Source organism: Platalea leucorodia, assembly GCF_965183815.1.
Source record: "Platalea leucorodia genome assembly, contig: HAP1_HAP1_SCAFFOLD_683, whole genome shotgun sequence".
In the NCBI taxonomy this organism is placed as follows: Eukaryota; Metazoa; Chordata; class Aves; order Pelecaniformes; family Threskiornithidae; genus Platalea; species Platalea leucorodia.
The window spans coordinates 1-16,169 of NW_028120964.1; the positions used below are offsets into that span (position 1 = coordinate 1).

Here is a 16,169-nt window from a genome sequence, read left to right on the forward strand (position 1 = left end):
AATATGGCTCCCCCCGCCCCATAGCACCCCTAGATGTGGGTCCACCAGCCCCATAGCCCCCCAATATTGGGATATTCCCGCCCCATAGCACCCCAATATGTGGGTCGCTGTGCCCCATAGCACCCCAATATGGCTCCCCCCGCCCCATAGCACCCCGAGATGGGGGTCCCTGTGCCCCATAGCACCCCAATATGGCTCCCCCAGCCCCATAGCACCCCGAGATGGGGGTCCCCCTGCCCCATAGCACCCCAATATGGCTCCCCCGCTGCCCCCCAACCTCAGCGATGCTCCGGCGCAGCTCCTGCCCCACGGCGTCTTCCTCCTCCTGCCCCACGGCGACGCAGGCGCCGCCCGGCTCCTGTGGGGCAGAGGAGAAGTTGGGGGGCTGCCCCCCAACCGCCCCCCATATTGGGTTTTGGGGGGGGGGGGTGCAGTGGGGCAGGTTATGGGGCAGGCTATGGGGCAGGCTGTGGGGCAGGCCGCTCACCGCTCGCACTTGGGGGTCAGCCACCGTCACGCCGTGGGGCAGCGCGTGGGCAGGAGGACGAAGGCCGTCAGCAGCGGCGGGGGGCTGCCGTGGGGCGGAGGCAAGAGGGTCTCCAGCTGTGGGGCGCGAGAGAGAGATGGGGGGCGGCGCTATGGGGAGGTGTGGGGCGGCGCTATGGGGCAGGGAGGGTTTGGGGGGGGCCTCACCCTATAGCGATGCCGTAAGGTTTTGCTCTCGGGGCGGCGGGAGGTGAAATTGAGGTAGGGGGTGGAATCGTCCTGCCTGTGTGGGGCAGGGAGATCAGTGGGGCCCGAAAGGGGGGGGGGAGGGGTCCCCCATCTATGGGGCAGGGGAATGTGTGGGGCTGACCAGGTCGCGACCAGGCCGAGGGCGAAGCGGACGGGGACGTCCCAAGAGACCTCGTTGTCCTCCATGGTGGCGTCGGGTTCGTTATCGCTATGGGGCAGGGAAGCAAACCACCAGTGTCGCCCTGCCCCATAGCGAGCCCCACAACCGCTCTGCCCCATAGATCCCGACCTGCTGGCGGCCGCCGTCAGCCCCACGGATTCCCCCCAGGAGCTGTTTTGGAGGACGTCGAAGGTCAGCTCCACCGTCACCTGGTGTGGGGCGGGGTGAGTTAGGGGGCTGCCCCACGGCGGCAGGGGCCCCCCATGGCTCTGCCCCATAGCTCACCTGCCAGCCGGCGCGGAGGACGGGGCGGCTGAGGTTACAGCTCAGGCCCCACGGCTGCCCCACGGAGAGGTCGGCGTCCCAGCAGGTGATGGATACCGGGGCGGCGGCCTGTGGGGCAGGGTGTGGGGCAGGGAGGTGTGGGGCAGGGTGTGGGGCAGGGTGTGGGGCAGGGAGGTGTGGGGCAGGGTGTGGGGCAGGGTGTGGGGCTGGGAGGTGTGGGGCAGGGTGTGGGGCTGGGAGGTGTGGGGCTGCAATATGTGGGGCTTGGAGGTGTGGGGCTGGGAGATGTGGGGCTGGGCGGTGTGGGGCTGGGAAACGTGGGGCTGAGACGTGTGGGGCTGGGCAATGTGGGGCAGGGAGGTGTGGGGCTGGGAAATGTGGGGCTGAGACATGTGGGGCTGGGAGATGTGAGGCTGGGAGGTGTGGGGCTGAGAAGTGGGGCTGGGATGTGTGGGGCTGGGAGGTGTGGGGCTGGGAGATGTGAGGCTGGGAGGTGTGGGGCTGAGACGTGGGGCTGGGATGTGTGGGGCTGGGAGATGTGGGGCTGAGACGTGTGGGGCTGGAGATGTGGGGCTGAGAGGTGTGGGGCAGGGTGTGGGGCTCGGGGGTGTGGGGCTGAGATATGTGGGGCTGGGAGGTGTGGGGCTGGGATGTGTGGGGCTGGGAGATGTGGGGCAGGGTGTGGGGCTGGGAGGTGTGGGGCTGGGAGGTGTGGGGCAGGGTGTGGGGCTGGGAGGTGTGGGGCCCAAACGCCTGGGTCCCTCCATCCCCCAGCCCCACAAGTGACCCCCCCGCCCCATATGGGGCACCCCGCCCTACCTGGCTGGCCCGCGCCCGCCGGAAGGAGAGCCCCATGGGATAGCGCACTTGTAGGGCTGCCCCATAAGCGTCTTCGCCGCCGTTCGCCACCACCAAGCGAACCCCAAATTCGGCACCGGCGACCCCCAAAACCGCCGCCCCCTCCGCCACCGCCCTGACCCCCAAGTCGGCCTCGCACACCTCGTCTGCCCCACAGTTCTTCTCGAAGGGGATCTATGGGGCGGGAAAAGGGGGCGGGGTTAAATATGGGGGGGGGGGGTGTCCCTCCCCCCGCTTTGGCCCCACATCCCAGCCCCACGGCGTTACCTCGGTCCAGGTCGGGGGGGTGTTGGGGCGCAGGATGGGGCCCTGGGGGTCGCTATGGGGCAGGGAGACGGTGACGGAGACGCGGAGGGGGGTGACGAAGTCGTCGAGGCAGGGCTGGAAGATGGGGGAGGGGGCGGAGGCCCCATAAGTGTGGGTCCCGCCCCATAAGTGTGGGTCGCGCCCTGTAAGTGTGGGTCCCGCCCCATAAGTGTGGGTCCCGCCCCCCAAGTGTGCCCCCGTCACCCCCCAGGTGTGGGTCCCGCCCCCCAAGTGTGGGTCCCTGCCCCCCCAAGTGTGTCCCCTCCGCCCCATAACTGTGGTCCTCCTGCCCCATAAGTGTGGATCCCGCCCCATAAGTGTGGCCCCCCCCTGCCCCCCAAGTGTGCTTCCTACCCCATAAGTATAGGTCCCCGCCCCCCAACTGTGCCCCCCCGCCCCCCAAGTGCAGATCCTGCCCCATAAGTGTGGGTCCCTGCTCCCCAAGTGTGGGTCCCGCCCCATAAGTGTGGGTCGCGCCCCCCAAGTGTGGGTCCCGCCCCATAAGTGTGGGTCCCCGCCCCCCAAGTGTGGGTGCCTGCCCCATAAGTGTGGGTCCCGCCCCCCAAGTGTGGGTCCCCGCCCCCAAGTGTGGGTCCCCGCCCCCCAAGTGTGGGTCCCTGCCCCATAAGTGTGGGTCCCCACCCCATAAGTGTGGGTCCCGCCCCCCAAGTGTGGGTCCCTGCCCCATAAGTGTGGGTCCCTGCCCCATAAGTGTGGGTCCCGCCCCCAAGTGTGGGTCCCCGCCCCCCAAGTGTGGGTCCCCGCCCCCCAAGTGTGGGTCCCTGCCCCATAAGTGTGGGTCCCCACCCCATAAGTGTGGGTCCCTGCCCCATAAGTGTGGGTCCCTGCCCCATAAGTGTGGGTCCCGCCCCCAAGTGTGGGTCCCCGCCCCCCAAGTGTGGGTCCCGCCCCCCAAGTGTGGGTCCCGCCCCCCAAGCGCGGCCCTACCAGGATCCTCAGCGCCCGCTGCTGGCAGCTCCGCCCCGCCCGCGCGGGGCCCTGCCCCGCCCACACCCCGCTGCCCCGCCCCGAAGGCCCCGCGCCCCCGCGCCCGCTGGGGGTCCACCTCCAGCCGGAAGGTCACGGGGGTCAGCAGGTCACCTAGGGGTCAAAGGTCAAAGGTCAGGGTCGTGGGGGGCGGGGGGGCGGGGGCGGGGCGGCGGCACAGCGCCCCCTGCTGGCACCTGTGTAGGCGGGGGTGTCGAGGCGGGTGTGGAGGCAGAGGTGGATGGTGACGGTGACGTCATCGGTGACGTCACCGGGGGCGGGGCGGGAGCAGTCGAGGCCCCGGGTGGGGATCTGCGGGGGGTCAAAGGTCACCTGGGGGGTGACCGTCAGCACCGGCTGCGACCTGCGGGGGAGGGGGGGGGGGGGGCGGGGTGATGTCATCGGGGTCACCCGGCCTGGCCCCGCCCCCACCGCCCCGCCCCGGCGTCCCCACCGCCAGCCCCACGGTGGCCCCACCCCCACGGTGGCCCCACCCCCACGTCCCCACCCCCACGTCCCCATGTCCCCACCCCCCCACCCCCACGTCCCCAACCCCACGTCCCCATGTCCCCATCCCTGTCCCCATGTCCCCACGGTGTCCCCACCCCTGTGGTGTCCCCACCCCCCCATCCCCACCCCCATCCCCACGTCCCCATGTCCCCACCCCCACGTCCCCACGGTGTCCCCACCCCCACGTCCCCATGTCCCCCCGGTGTCCCCCCCCCGTGTCCCCCCCCGTGTCCCCACCTGAGCACCAGCACGTGCCCCGCCGCCCCCACCGCCAGGTCCACCAGCCCATCCCCCGTCAGGTCCAGGACGCCGTCCACCGCCTGCCCGAAGAACCGCAGCCCCGCGGCCACCGCCCGCGCCCCCAGCCGCTGCGGGGGGACAGCCCGGGTCCCCAACGGCCCCAACCCCCCCGGGTCCCCAACGCCCCCCCAGGTCCCCAATGCCCCCCCATGTCCCCAACGCCCCCCCATGTCCCCAACGCCCCCCCGTGTCCCCAACCCCCCCCAGGTCCCCAACGCCCCCCCAGGTCCCCAATGCCCCCCCGTGTCCCCAACAGCCCCCCAGGTCCCCAACGCCCCCCCGTGTCCCCAACAGCCCCCCCCGTGTCCCCAACGCCCCCCCATGTCCCCAATGCCCCCCCGTGTCCCCAACAGCCCCCCAGGTCCCCAACGCCCCCCCGTGTCCCCAACAGCCCCCCCGTGTCCCCAACGCCCCCCATGTCCCCAACACCCCCCCGTATCCCCAACACCCCCCGGGTCCCCAATGTCCCCCCCCGTGTCCCCAACGCCCCCCCGTGTCCCCAACCCCCCCCGGGTCCCCAGTGCCCCCCGTGCCCCCCCCGGGTCCCCACCTGGCTGTAGTGGCCCGCCACCCCCCCCGGCCGCCCCCGGAAGATGTAGACGGCTCCGCGCTCGTCGTCCTCCAGGGGGGCGCCGACGGCCACCTCCCCCAGGTTGTCACCGTCCAGGTCGCCCAGCGCCGCCAGGGAGGCCCCGAAGCGCCCCAAGGGGTGGCCCAGGGCGCCCCGGAGCTCCCCCGCCACCTCCAGGGCCTCCTGCGGGGGCGGGGCGGGGCGGGGGGGTCACCTCGGCCACCCCGCGTCCCCCGGGTGCTGCCACCATGGCCACCCCACGTCCCCTGGCCGGTGCCACCCCCACCCCTGAGGCCACCACGGCCACCCCCACCCTTGGGTTGGGGTCACCATGGCCACCCCGTGTCCCCTGGGTGGTGCCACCCCCACCCTTGAGGCCACCATGGCCACCCCATGTCCCCAAGCCGGTGTCACCTTGGTCACCCCCACCCTTGAGGCCACCATGGCCACCCCGCGTCCCCTGGGTGCTGCCACCCCTCCCCCCCCAGCCCCCCCCCCCGTTTTGGTGGCCCCGCGGGGCGGTGACGTCGCCCGGGGGGTGCCCGTGCCCCTCCCCCGTTACCTTCTGCCACCGGTAGAGGTGCACCCGCCCCCCGCGCCGCCCGTCGAAGTGGGTGGGGGCGCCCACCAGCAAGGCCACCGTCACCCCCTCCTCGTCCAGGGCGCAGAGGGTGGCCCCGAAGTACGAACCCACCTAACGCGGGGGATGGGGGGACACGCCGCTGACGTCACCGGCGGCGGGGATGCCGCCGCCGCCGCTGATGTCACGGGGGCGGGGGGCGCCCTCACCTGCTCCCCGGCGAGGGTCTGCAGCGCCCGCCAGGCGCCGGCGCCGGCGCCCACCTCGAAGAGGACGACGGCGCCCGTGTGGCGGTGGCGGGGGGCACCCGCTGCCACCAGGGCCCGGCCGGGGGCACGGAGCCCGGCCACCGCGTAGCCTGCGAGGGGACGCCGTCGTCACCCCGGGGCCCGGGGCGGGGCCGCCATGGCCACCGGGGTGGGGCCGCCATGGTCAACCTCTTCCTGGGGTTGGGGCCACCACGGTCACCCCATGGCCTTGGGGTGGGGCCACCATGGCCACCGGGGTGGGGCCGCCATGGCCACCGGGGCAGGGCCACCGTGGTCAACCTCATCCTGGGGCTGGGGCCACCACGGTCACCCCATGGCCCTGAGATGGGGCCACCATGGCCACCAGGGTGGGGTCGCCGTGGCCACCAGGGCAGGGCCGCCATGGTCCACCTCATCCTGGGGTTGGGGCCACCACAGTCACCCCATGGCCCTGGGGTGGGGCCACCATGGCCACCGGGGCGGGGTCGCCGTGGTCACCCCGTGGCCCTGGGGTGGGGCCACCATGGTCAACCTCATCCTTGGCGTGGGGACATCATGGTCAACCTGGTCCCTGCTTGGGGCCACCATGGCCACCATGGTCACCGGGGTGGGGCCACCTCAGCCACCCCATGGCCCTGAGATGGGGCCACCACGGTCAACCTGGCCCCTGGTTGGGGCCACCATGGTCGCCATGGTCACCAAGGTGAGGTCACCATGGGCAACCTGGTCCCTGGGGTGGGGCCACCATGGCCACCATGGTCACCAGGGTGGGGTCACCTCGGCCACCCCATGGCCCTGAGATGGGGCCACCACAGTCAACCTGGCCCCTGGTTGGGGCCACCATGGCCACCACGGTCACCGGGGTGAGGTCCCCATGGCCAACCTGGTCCTTGGTTGAGGTCACCGTGGCCACCCCATGGCCCCGGGGTGGGGTCACCGTGGCCACCAGGGTGGGGTCACCGTGGCCACCCCATGGCCCCGGGGTGGGGCCACCATGGCCACCAGGGTGGGGTCACCGTGGCCACCCCATGGCCCCGGGGTGGGGCCACCATGGCCACCAGGGTGGGGTCACCGTGGCCACCCCATGGCCCCAGGGTGGAGCCACCATGGTCACCGGGGTGGGGTCACCGTGGCCACCCCATGGCCCTGAGATGGGGCCACCACGATCACCCTCATCCCTGGCTTGGCTTCAACCATCACCCCTCCCCCCCCCCCAAGTTGCTCTCCCCCGCATTCACCCCCTCCCCCCGCCCCTCCCCCCCCCCCCCCCCCCCCCCGCCCCCCCTACCCAGGTAGGTGTCCGTCACGTTCTCCTCCAGCGACGGGCTGGCCACGAACGTCTCGTTCTCCAGCTCCAGCTCCACCAATCCCCCGGCCCAGTTGTCGGCCCCCACCGCCCCCGTCACCCGCCGCCCCTGGGGGGGGGGGAGGGGAGGTCACGTGACAAAGGACCCTTCAACCCCCCCCCCCTCCCCGCCCCCCCTTGAACCGGCGGCCGCCTTACGTGGACCACGCCGACGCTCATCCCGCTGGAGCACAGCTCCAGGTGGAACCGGTTCAGGTCGCTGGTGCCTGCGAACGGGCGGGGGAGGGGCGGGGGGGGGAGGGGCGGTCAAGTGCAGGCAGGGATGGGGGAGGGGACCCCAAAACGTCTTTTTTTTTTTTTTTGGGGGGGGGGGTCACCTTCGATGTCGTAGATCTTGGCCTGCAGCTCGCGGAAGAGCCCCTGGAGCTTCTCGAAGCTGTCCAGCACCTTGACGAACTCGACGCTGGGGCGGGAGGCGAATTGGCTCAGGTAGAGGCGGGTGTCGGGGCTGTTGAAGTTGTTGCCCACCTGCCGGAAGGACGGGCAGGGATGGGTACGGGCAGGGATGGGTACGGGCAGGGATGGGTACGGGCAGCTGCCGGATCCCTGGCGGCGTCCGTGTGTCCGTCCCCACCCATTGCCCGCCATTTTGGGGGGTTTGGAGCTCATCCCCGCGGCGTAAAGGGGGATATGGGGGTCTCCCGGCTGCCTGTGAGCAGGTACGGGCAGGGACAGGTACAGGCAGGGATGGGTACGGGCAGCTGCCGGATCCCTGGTGGCGTCCGTGCGTCCGTCCCCACCCATTGCCCGCCATTTTGGGGGGTTTGGAGCTCATCCCCGCGGCGTAAAGGGGGACGCGGGGCCTCCTGGCTGCCCGTGACTGGGTACAGGCAGGGACAGGTACAGGCAGGGATGGGTACAGGCAGGGATGGGTACGGGCAGCTGCCGGATCCCTGGTGGCGTCCGTGCGTCCGTCCCCACCCATTGCCCGCCATTTTGGGGGTTTGGAGCTCATCCCCGCGGCGTAAAGGGGGATATGGGGGTCTCCTGGCTGCCCGTGACTGGGTACAGGCAGGGGGAGGTACAGGCAGGGGGAGGTACGGGCAGGGGGAGGTACGGGCAGGGATGGGTACGGGCAGCTGCCGGATCCCTGGTGGCGTCCGTGCGTCCGTCCCCACCCATTGCCCGCCATTTTGGGGCGTTTGGAGCTCATCCCCGTGGCGTAAAGGGGGACGCGGGGCCTCCTGGCTGCCCGTGACTGGGTACGGGCAGGGAGGGGCACGGGCAGGGAGGGGCACGGGCAGGGAGGGGCACGGGCAGGGGGTGGTGACCTCACCCCGATGATGTAACGGATGATGCCGCGCTCTTCGGCCTCCCGGATGCTGCCCTGGTCCTCGTCGGTGGCGTCGCCGTCGGTGATGATGATCAGCACCCGCTTGGCGCCCGCCCGCGCCCCCCGCTCGGGGGTGAAGATGGTCCTCCTGGGGGGGAGGGGCGGTGTGGGGCGGGGGGGGGGGCAGTGGGGTGCTATGGGGTGGCTGGGGGGTGGCAATGGGGTGCTGGGGGGCAGCCATGGGGTGGCTGTGGGGTGCTGGGGGGCAGCAGTGGGGTGCTGGGGGTGGGGGCTGGGGGGCAGTGGGGCAGCAATGGGGGGCAGTGGGGGCTGGGGGGCAGCAGCGGGGAGCAGTGGGGCAGCAGTGGGGCAGCAGTGGGGCGCAGTGGGGTGCAGTGGGGCGCAGTGGGGTGCCATGGGGCGGCAGTGGGGCGCTGTGGGGCAGCAGCCGGGTGCCGTGGGGCTGAAGCGGGGCGCAGCGGGGTGCCGTGGGGCAGCAGTGGGGTGCTGTGGGGCGCAGTGGGGCACCGTGGGGCAGCAGTGGGGCACCGTGGGGCAGCAGCCGGGTGCCGTGGGGCTGAAGCGGGGCGCAGCGGGGCGCCGTGGGGCAGCAGTGGGGTGCTGTGGGGCGCAGTGGGGCACCGTGGGGCAGCAGTGGGGCACCGTGGGGCAGCAGCCGGGTGCCGTGGGGCTGAAGCGGGGCGCAGCGGGGCGCCGTGGGGCAGCAGTGGGGCGCCGTGGGGCAGCAGCGGGGCGCCGTGGGGCGGGGGAGGGGTGCTCACGTGACGTAGGCGATGGCGGCGAAGGTGTCGGTGAGGGCGCGCAGCTGGCGCAGCCCCTGCATCAGCTCCCGGGGCCGGGGCCGCGCCGCGAACTCGGCCAGCGTGAACTGGGGCCGGACCCCCGCCGAGAACTGCACCGCCCCGAACTGCGCCCAGACCCACGGCGCTGTAGGCCCCAGGGCCCCATGGGCCCCAGAGGCCCCATACACCCCCATAGGCCCCATAGGCCCCATACACCCCCATAGGCCCCGTAGGCCCCGTAGGCCCCCTAGGCCCCATAGGCCCCATACACCCCCATAGGCCCCGTAGGCCCCATAGGCCCCATAGGCCCCATACACTCCCATAGGCCCCGTAGGCCCCATACACCCCCATAGGCCCCATAGGCCCCCTAGGCCCCATACACCCCCATAGGCCCCGTAGGCCCCATAGGCCCCATAGGCCCCATACACTCCCATAGGCCCCGTAGGCCCCATAGGCCCCATAGGCCCCATACACTCCCATAGGCCCCGTAGGCCCCATAGGCCCCATAGGCCCCGTAGGCCCCCTAGGCCCCATACACCCCCATAGGCCCCATAGGCCCCCTAGGCCCCAGAGGCCCCATACACCCCATAGGCCCCATAGGCCCTATAGGCCCCATAGGCCCCATAGACCCTGCAGGCCCCCTAGGCCCCATAGATCCCATAGACCCCCCTAGGCCCCCTAGGCCCCATAGATCCCATACACCCCCCTAGGCCCCCTAGGCCCCATACACCCCCATAGGCCCCGTAGGCCCCATAGGCCCCATAGGCCCCGTAGGCCCCCTAGGCCCCCTAGGCCCCATACACCCCCAGAGGCCCCATACACCCCCATAGGCCCCATAGGCCCCATACACCCCCATAGGCCCCGTAGGCCCCATAGGCCCCCATAGGCCCCATACACTCCCATAGGCCCCGTAGGCCCCCTAGGCCCCATAGGCCCCATACACTCCCATAGGCCCCGTAGGCCCCATAGGCCCCCTAGGCCCCGTAGGCCCCCTAGGCCCCATAGGCCCCATACACCCCCATAGGCCCCGTAGGCCCCATAGGCCCCATAGGCCCCATACACTCCCATAGGCCCCGTAGGCCCCATACACCCCCATAGGCCCCATAGGCCCCCTAGGCCCCATACACCCCCATAGGCCCCGTAGGCCCCATAGGCCCCATAGGCCCCATACACTCCCATAGGCCCCGTAGGCCCCATAGGCCCCATAGGCCCCATACACTCCCATAGGCCCCGTAGGCCCCATAGGCCCCATAGGCCCCGTAGGCCCCATACACCCCCATAGGCCCCATAGGCCCCCTAGGCCCCAGAGGCCCCATACACCCCATAGGCCCCATAGGCCCTATAGGCCCCATAGGCCCCATAGACCCTGCAGGCCCCCTAGGCCCCATAGATCCCATAGACCCCCCTAGGCCCCCTAGGCCCCATAGATCCCATACACCCCCCTAGGCCCCCTAGGCCCCATACACCCCCATAGGCCCCCTAGGCCCCCTAGGCCCCCTAGGCCCCCTAAGTCCTATAAGGCCCATCCCCCCCCCAGCACCCACGCGGATGGAGGTGTTCTCCAGCTTCTCCATGACGTCCACCATGAAGTCGCGGATGGCCCCGAACTGCTGGGCGCTCATGCTGTTGGAGCCGTCGAAGAGGAAGACCAGGTCCACCATCCCCGGCAAGCAGCCTGCCCGCGCCGGGGGGACCGCCCTCAGGCGCAGGCAGCGGCGGGCAGCTGCCAGACCCCCCGAGGGCTCGGCCGGTTGGGTTGGCCAACGGTTGGGTGGGGGGTTGGCCATGGGGTCAACGGGTGGCACCTCAGGGCCTTCATGGGTCAACCACCATGGGCTTGGTGGTCAACCACCATGGGATTGATGGTGGCCACGAGGTGAGGGCAGGCAGCAGGCAGCTGCCAGACTCGCCGAGGGCTTGGCCAGTTGGGTTGGCCAACGGTTGGGTGTTGGGTTGGCCATGGGGGTCAATAGGTGGCACCTCAAGGCCCTCATGGGTCAACCACCATGGGCTTGGGGGTCAACCACCATGGCGGTGGTGGCCACGAGGTGAGGGCAGGCAGCAGGCAGCTGCCAGACTCTCTATGGGGTTGGCCAGTTGCGTTGGCCAACGGCTGGGTGTTGGGTTGGCCATGGGGGTCAATAGGTGGCACCTCAGGGCCCTCATGGGTCAACCACCATGGGCTTGGGGGTCAACCACCATGGCGGTGGTGGTCTGGCAGCAGCAGGCAGCTGCCAGACTCTCTATGTTGTTGGCCAGTTGGGTTGGCCAACGGTTGGGTGTCGGGTCGGCCATGGGGTCAACGGGTGGCACCTCAAGGTCTCCATGGGTCAACCACCAAGGTCTTGGTGGTCAACCACCATGGCGGTGGTGGCCACGAGGTGAGGGCAGGCAGCAGGCAGCTGCCAGACTCGCCGAGGGCTCGGCCAGTTGGGTTGGCCAACGGTTGGGTGTTGGGTTGGCCATGGGGTCAACGGGTGGCACCTCAGGGCCTTCATGGGTCAACCACCATGGGCTTGGGGGTCACCCACCATGGGTGTGGTCAGGCCCAAGGTGTTGGGTGATTGGGTGGCCAATGGGGCGGGGGGGGTGGGGTCAAGGGGGCGGGGCTTTGAGCCCCTCACCTTGGTAGCCGGGGGCCAGCGTCCGCCACGGCTTCAGCTGAGGGTCCAGGAGAAGGCAGAGGCCGCTGGTGTAGACGTTGCGGTCGCATTCGCGGGTCAAACCGGGCCCGCAGGCCTGGGGGGGAGGGGCAGGGGGCGGGGCGTGGGGGCGGGGCCATCCCCACCCCTCCCCCCCCCCCTTGGGCCCCTGGGTGCTGTGACTTACGATGGTGACGTCACCGTCCCGGGCCAAGGCCATGCCCATGTGGGTGCGGGTGCTGTTCCCTGGGGGCGGAGCCAAGCCCATCCCATCCCAATCCCAATCCCAATCCCATCCCACCCAATCCCATCCCAATCCCAATCCCAATCCCATCCCACCCAATCCCAATCCCAATCCCAATCCCAGTCCCACCCAATCCCAATCCCAATCCCAATCCCAATCCCATCCCACCCAATCCCAATCCCAATCCCAATCCCAATCCCATCCCACCCAATCCCAATCCCAATCCCAATCCCAGTCCCACCCAATCCCAGTCCCACCCAATCCCATCCCAATCCCAATCCCAATCCCAATCCCAATCCCAATCCCAATCCCAGTCCCAATCCCGATCCCACCCCATTTCCAGTCCCAATCCCACTCCAGTCCCAATCCCAATCCCAATCCCAGTCCCACCCCTATCCAATCCCAATCCCACCCCAATCCCATCCCCAGCCAATACCAATCCTAGTCCTAATCCCACTCCTATCCCAATCCCAATCCCAATCCCAATCCCAATCCCACCCCATTTCCAGTCCCAATCCCACTCCAATCCCATTCCCAATCCCAACCCCACCCCAATCCCATCCCTATCCAATCCCAATCCCACCCCACCCCCATCCCAATCCCACCCCACCCCCATCCCAATCCCAATCCCAATCCCAATCCCAATCCCACCCCACCCCCATCCCAATCCCAATCCCAATCCCAATCCCAATCCCAATCCCACCCCACCCCCATCCCAATCCCTCCCCACCCCCATCCCAATCCCAATCCCAATCCCAATCCCAATCCCACCCCACCCCCATCCCAATCCCAATCCCAATCCCAATCCCAATCCCAATCCCACCCCACCCCCATCCCAATCCCCCCCCCGCCCCTCCCCCCCGCTCCCACCTTCCGCCGCCACCTCCCGGCAGTCGCCGCTCTCCACCCGGCACTGGAAGAGCCGCCCCCCCTCCCCCGCCTCCGCCGGGGCTCCCACCACCAGCCTGGGGGGAGGGGCGCGTCAGGGACCCACAGCGGGGGCACCCATGGGTGCAGGACCCCCAACCGGGGCACCCAGGCCTCCGACACCCATAACCGGGGCACCCATGGGTCCCAGACCCACAACTTGGGGGGCTGAGGGGTCCGAGACCCACAACTGGGGGCACCCATGGGTCCAGGCCCCACAACTGGGGGCACCCACGCATCCGAGACCCACAACTGGGGCACCCACACATTCAGGACCCACAACTGGGGGCACCCATGGGTCCAGGCCCCACAACTGGGGCACCCACGCATCCGAGACCCACAACTGGGGCACCCACACATTCAGGACCCACAACTGGGGGCACCCAGGCCTCTGGGCCCCACAACTTGGGGGTCCCAGACCTCCAGGCCCCACAACTGGGGCACCCACGTGTCCGGGCCCCACAACCGGGGACACCCAAGGGTCCGTGCCCCACAAGTTAGGGGTCCGGGCCCCACAAGTTGGGGGTCCCAGGCCTCCGGGCCCCACATCCCCAAGGGGACGCAGGCATCCGGGCCCCACAACTGAGGCACCCACGTGTCCGGGCCCCACAACCGGGGCACCCAAGGGTCCGTGCCCCACAAGTTGGGGGTCCGTGCCCCACAAGTTGGGGGTCCGGGCCCCACAAGTGGGGGGTCCGAGGCCTCGTACCGGGATTCCGGGATCTGCAGCACTTTGTGGCCGAAGCTTCGGCTCCCGTTGTGGCGGAGGAGCCGGTGTGGGACCGGTTGGACGTTGAAGGCTCCCGCGTGGGGCAGCGCTATGGGGCAGAGAGGGGGGGGAGGGGTGGGCACCCACCCCCCCGCCCCCACCCCCCAACTCGCGACCCCCTCCCCCCACCGCGCGGATGCCAACTTCCTTCCCCAAAATGTGGGAGGCGAGCGGTGCCCCTCCCCCCCCCAAGACCCCCTGCCCCTCCCCCCCTCCCCTCCCCCCCCCTCCCCTCCCCCACTTCACCCCCCCCCATACCGGCCACCAAAGCGCCGATGACGACGCCGACGATGCCGCCGTTGCCCGCCGCCGCCATCTTGCCTCCCCAACTCAACTTCAGCCCCTCCCCCCCCCCCCATCATTTCCTTCCTTCCCCCTCCCCCCCCCCCCCAGCACCCAAAACCCAACCCCCACCCTGATTGGGTGAACCCCAGGCATCCGGTCGGCGGAACCCCTCCCCCCCCAAGATGGCGGGCTGCCGGGACCGAATGCTCCGGGCCTTGGACGAGCTTTCGGCGACGGAATTGCGCCGGTTGAAGGCGGCGCTGAACCGGTTGCCGGTGGCGCCGGGTTACGACACCATTCCCTGGGGACCAATGGAAAAGGCCGGCGCCGATGAGCTCACCCGTCTGCTGATTGGTCGATACCGGGAAGGTTACGGGTTGGAGGTGACGGCCGAGGCGTTAAGGCGGATCCACCGGCGGGATCTGGCGTTCCGATTGGTTGGGGATGATGGTGAGGTGGGGGGAGGGGGAGGGGGTGGGGTGGGGGGTGTATTGGGTTGGCGAGGGTTGGGTTGGGTGGGGGTTGGGTTGGCGAGGGATGGGGTGGGGGTTGGGTTGGCGAGGGTTGGGTTGGGTGGGGGTTGGGTTGGCGAGGGTTGGGTTGGGTTGGGTGGGGGTTGGGTTGGCGAGGGTTGGGGTGGGGGTTGGGTTGGCGAGGGTTGGGGTGGGGGTTGGGTTGGCGAGGGTTGGGTTGGGTGGGGGTTGGGTTGGCGAGGGTTGGGTTGGGTGGGGGTTGGGTTGGCGAGGGTTGGGGTGGGGGTTGGGTTGGCGAGGGTTGGGTTGGGTGGGGGTTGGGTGGCGCCGAGGGTTGGGTGGGGGTTGGGTTGGCGAGGGTTGGGTTGGGTGGGGGTTGGGTGGGGGTTGGGTGGTGCCAAGGGTTGGGGTGGGGGATGGGTTGGCGAGGGTTGGGTGGGGGTTGGTGGCACCAAGGGTTGGGGTGGGGGATGGGGTGGGGGTTGGGGTGGCGAGGGTTGGGTTGGGTGGGGGTTGGGTGGCGCCAAGGGTTGGGGTGGGGGTTGGGTTGGCGAGGGTTGGGTGGGGGTTGGTGGCACCAAGGGTTGGGGTGGGGGATGGGGTGGGGGTTGGGGTGGCGAGGGTTGGGTTCGGTTGGGTGGGGGTGGGTGCGCGAGGGTTGGGTGGGGGTTGGGTTGACAAGGGTTGGGGTGGGGGTTGGGTTGGCGAGGGTTGGGTGGGGGTTGGGTGGGGGTTGGTGGCGCCAAGGGTTGGGGTGGGGGATGGGGTGGGGGTTGGGTTGGCGAGGGTTGGGTTGGGTGGGGGTTGGGGTGGCGAGGGTTGGGTGGGGGTTGGGTTGGGTGGGGGTTGGGTGGGGGTTGGTGGCCTCCAAGGGTTGGGTGGGGCTTGGGTTGGGTGGGGGTTGGGGTGCCAAGGGTTGGGTGGGGGTTGCGTGGGGGTTGGTGGCACCAGGGTTGGGGTGGGGGTTGGGTTGGCGAGGGTTGGGTGGGGGTTGGGTGGGGGTTGGGTTGGCGAGGGTTGGGTGGGGGTTGGGTGGGGGTTGGGTTGGCGAGGGTTGGGTGGGGGTTGGGTGGGGGTTGGGGTGGCGAGGGTTGCGCCAGGTGTTGGTGGCGCTGAGGGTTGTGACGGGGGTTGGGTGGGGGTTGGGTGGGGGTTGGGTGGGGGTTGGGTGACGAGGGTTGCGCCGGAGGTTGGTGGTGCCAAGGGCTGGGTGACGCCGAGGGCTGGGTGACGCCGGGGGTTGGGTGACGCCGAGGGCTGGGTGACGCCGGGGGTTGGGTGATGCCGAGGGTTGGGTGACGCCGGGGTTGGGTGATGCCGGGGGTTGGGTGACGCCGAGGGCTGGGTGACGCCGAGGGTTGTGCCGGGGGTTGGGCCGCTGGGGGTTGTGCCGCCGACTGACGGTCGCCCACCCCCCACCCCTCCCCTCCCCCCCAGCCCCAAGCAGCGCCCGCCCCCTCGATGACCCCCCCCGCCGCCCCGGCGCCGGCCGAAGGCTTCGTGGCGCGGCACCGCGCGCCCTGGTCCAGCGGGTGCGGAGGGTGGCCGCCTTGCTGGACCTCCTGCAGGAGGAGGGGGTGCTGACCGCCGAGGAGGTGGCCACGGTAGCCGCCGCCCCCACCCCGCAGGAGCAGATGAGGCGGCTCCTGGCCACCGCCCCGGCGTGGGGACAGCGGGGCCACGGGCGCTTCCTGAAGGCCCTGCGCTGCCTGCACCCCTGCCTGCTGGAGGAGCTGGGGCGGGGGGAGGGCCTCCCCGAGGGGGAGTAAAGGGGGGGAGGGGCAAAAAATGGAGGGGGGGGGCTTTCTGCCCCCCACCCCACCCCCCCCGGCTCCCCCAAATCCCTT

The 16,169-nt window shown here is 70.6% G+C and overlaps 3 protein-coding genes across 5 annotated transcripts; 1 reads left to right on the forward strand and 2 right to left on the reverse strand.

The window, feature by feature from the left end:
- Positions 1-274: 274 nt before the first annotated feature.
- LOC309604359 (integrin alpha-L-like) lies at positions 275-2,208 on the reverse strand. The gene is made up of 7 exons (XM_082339307.1): positions 2,000-2,208; positions 1,181-1,288; positions 1,025-1,104; positions 857-943; positions 694-769; positions 488-603; positions 275-358 (listed from the first exon to the last, which is right to left on the reverse strand). Exons 1-6 carry the CDS (start codon positions 2,033-2,035, stop codon positions 514-516), a joined length of 477 nt encoding a protein of 158 aa, XP_082195433.1. The 5' UTR covers positions 2,036-2,208; the 3' UTR covers positions 275-358; positions 488-513.
- LOC309604358 (integrin alpha-L-like) lies at positions 2,095-13,886 on the reverse strand. Of its 3 annotated transcripts, XM_082339304.1 has the most exons (19): positions 13,823-13,886; positions 13,505-13,613; positions 12,739-12,833; positions 11,812-11,870; positions 11,607-11,721; positions 10,527-10,657; positions 8,962-9,107; positions 8,183-8,327; positions 7,224-7,374; positions 7,045-7,112; positions 6,829-6,955; positions 5,502-5,650; positions 5,275-5,406; positions 4,692-4,895; positions 4,079-4,209; positions 3,529-3,695; positions 3,293-3,445; positions 2,306-2,419; positions 2,095-2,212 (listed from the first exon to the last, which is right to left on the reverse strand). In XM_082339304.1, the coding sequence occupies exons 1-18, from the start codon at positions 13,878-13,880 to the stop codon at positions 2,358-2,360; spliced, it is 2,202 nt and encodes a 733-aa protein (XP_082195430.1). In that variant the 5' UTR covers positions 13,881-13,886; the 3' UTR covers positions 2,095-2,212; positions 2,306-2,357. The 3 variants fall into 3 exon arrangements, with proteins under 3 accessions (XP_082195430.1, XP_082195431.1, XP_082195432.1); XM_082339305.1 differs by lacking the exon at positions 4,079-4,209 and having other exon boundaries at positions 3,529-3,643; XM_082339306.1 differs by lacking the exons at positions 2,095-2,212; positions 2,306-2,419; positions 3,529-3,695; positions 4,079-4,209 and having other exon boundaries at positions 3,367-3,445.
- Positions 13,887-13,995: 109 nt separating this feature from the next.
- LOC309604360 (apoptosis-associated speck-like protein containing a CARD) lies at positions 13,996-16,091 on the forward strand (the record flags this gene model as incomplete). Its single annotated transcript, XM_082339308.1, has 2 exons — positions 13,996-14,299; positions 15,760-16,091. The coding sequence occupies exons 1-2, from the start codon at positions 14,032-14,034 to the stop codon at positions 16,089-16,091; spliced, it is 600 nt and encodes a 199-aa protein (XP_082195434.1). The 5' UTR covers positions 13,996-14,031.
- Positions 16,092-16,169: the final 78 nt, after the last annotated feature.

Excerpts from the sequence above, each read along its gene's own strand:
- LOC309604359 (XM_082339307.1), bottom strand. The coding sequence starts at position 2,035 with ATGGGGCTCTCCTTCCGGCGGGCGCGGGCCAGCCAG. Across the intron at positions 1,289-1,999 it reads GGCGGGCGCGGGCCAGCCAG|GCCGCCGCCCCGGTATCCAT; the intron begins GTAGGGCGGGGT and ends CCTGCCCCACAG. Across the intron at positions 604-693 it reads CCTTACGGCATCGCTATAGG|CTGGAGACCCTCTTGCCTCC; the intron begins GTGAGGCCCCCC and ends CGCGCCCCACAG.
- LOC309604358 (XM_082339304.1), bottom strand. The coding sequence starts at position 13,880 with ATGGCGGCGGCGGGCAACGGCGGCATCGTCGGCGTCGTCATCGGCGCT. Across the intron at positions 10,658-11,606 it reads GCTGGCCCCCGGCTACCAAG|GCTGCTTGCCGGGGATGGTG; the intron begins GTGAGGGGCTCA and ends CGGCGCGGGCAG. Across the intron at positions 6,956-7,044 it reads TGAGCGTCGGCGTGGTCCAC|GGGCGGCGGGTGACGGGGGC; the intron begins GTAAGGCGGCCG and ends CCCCCCCCCCAG.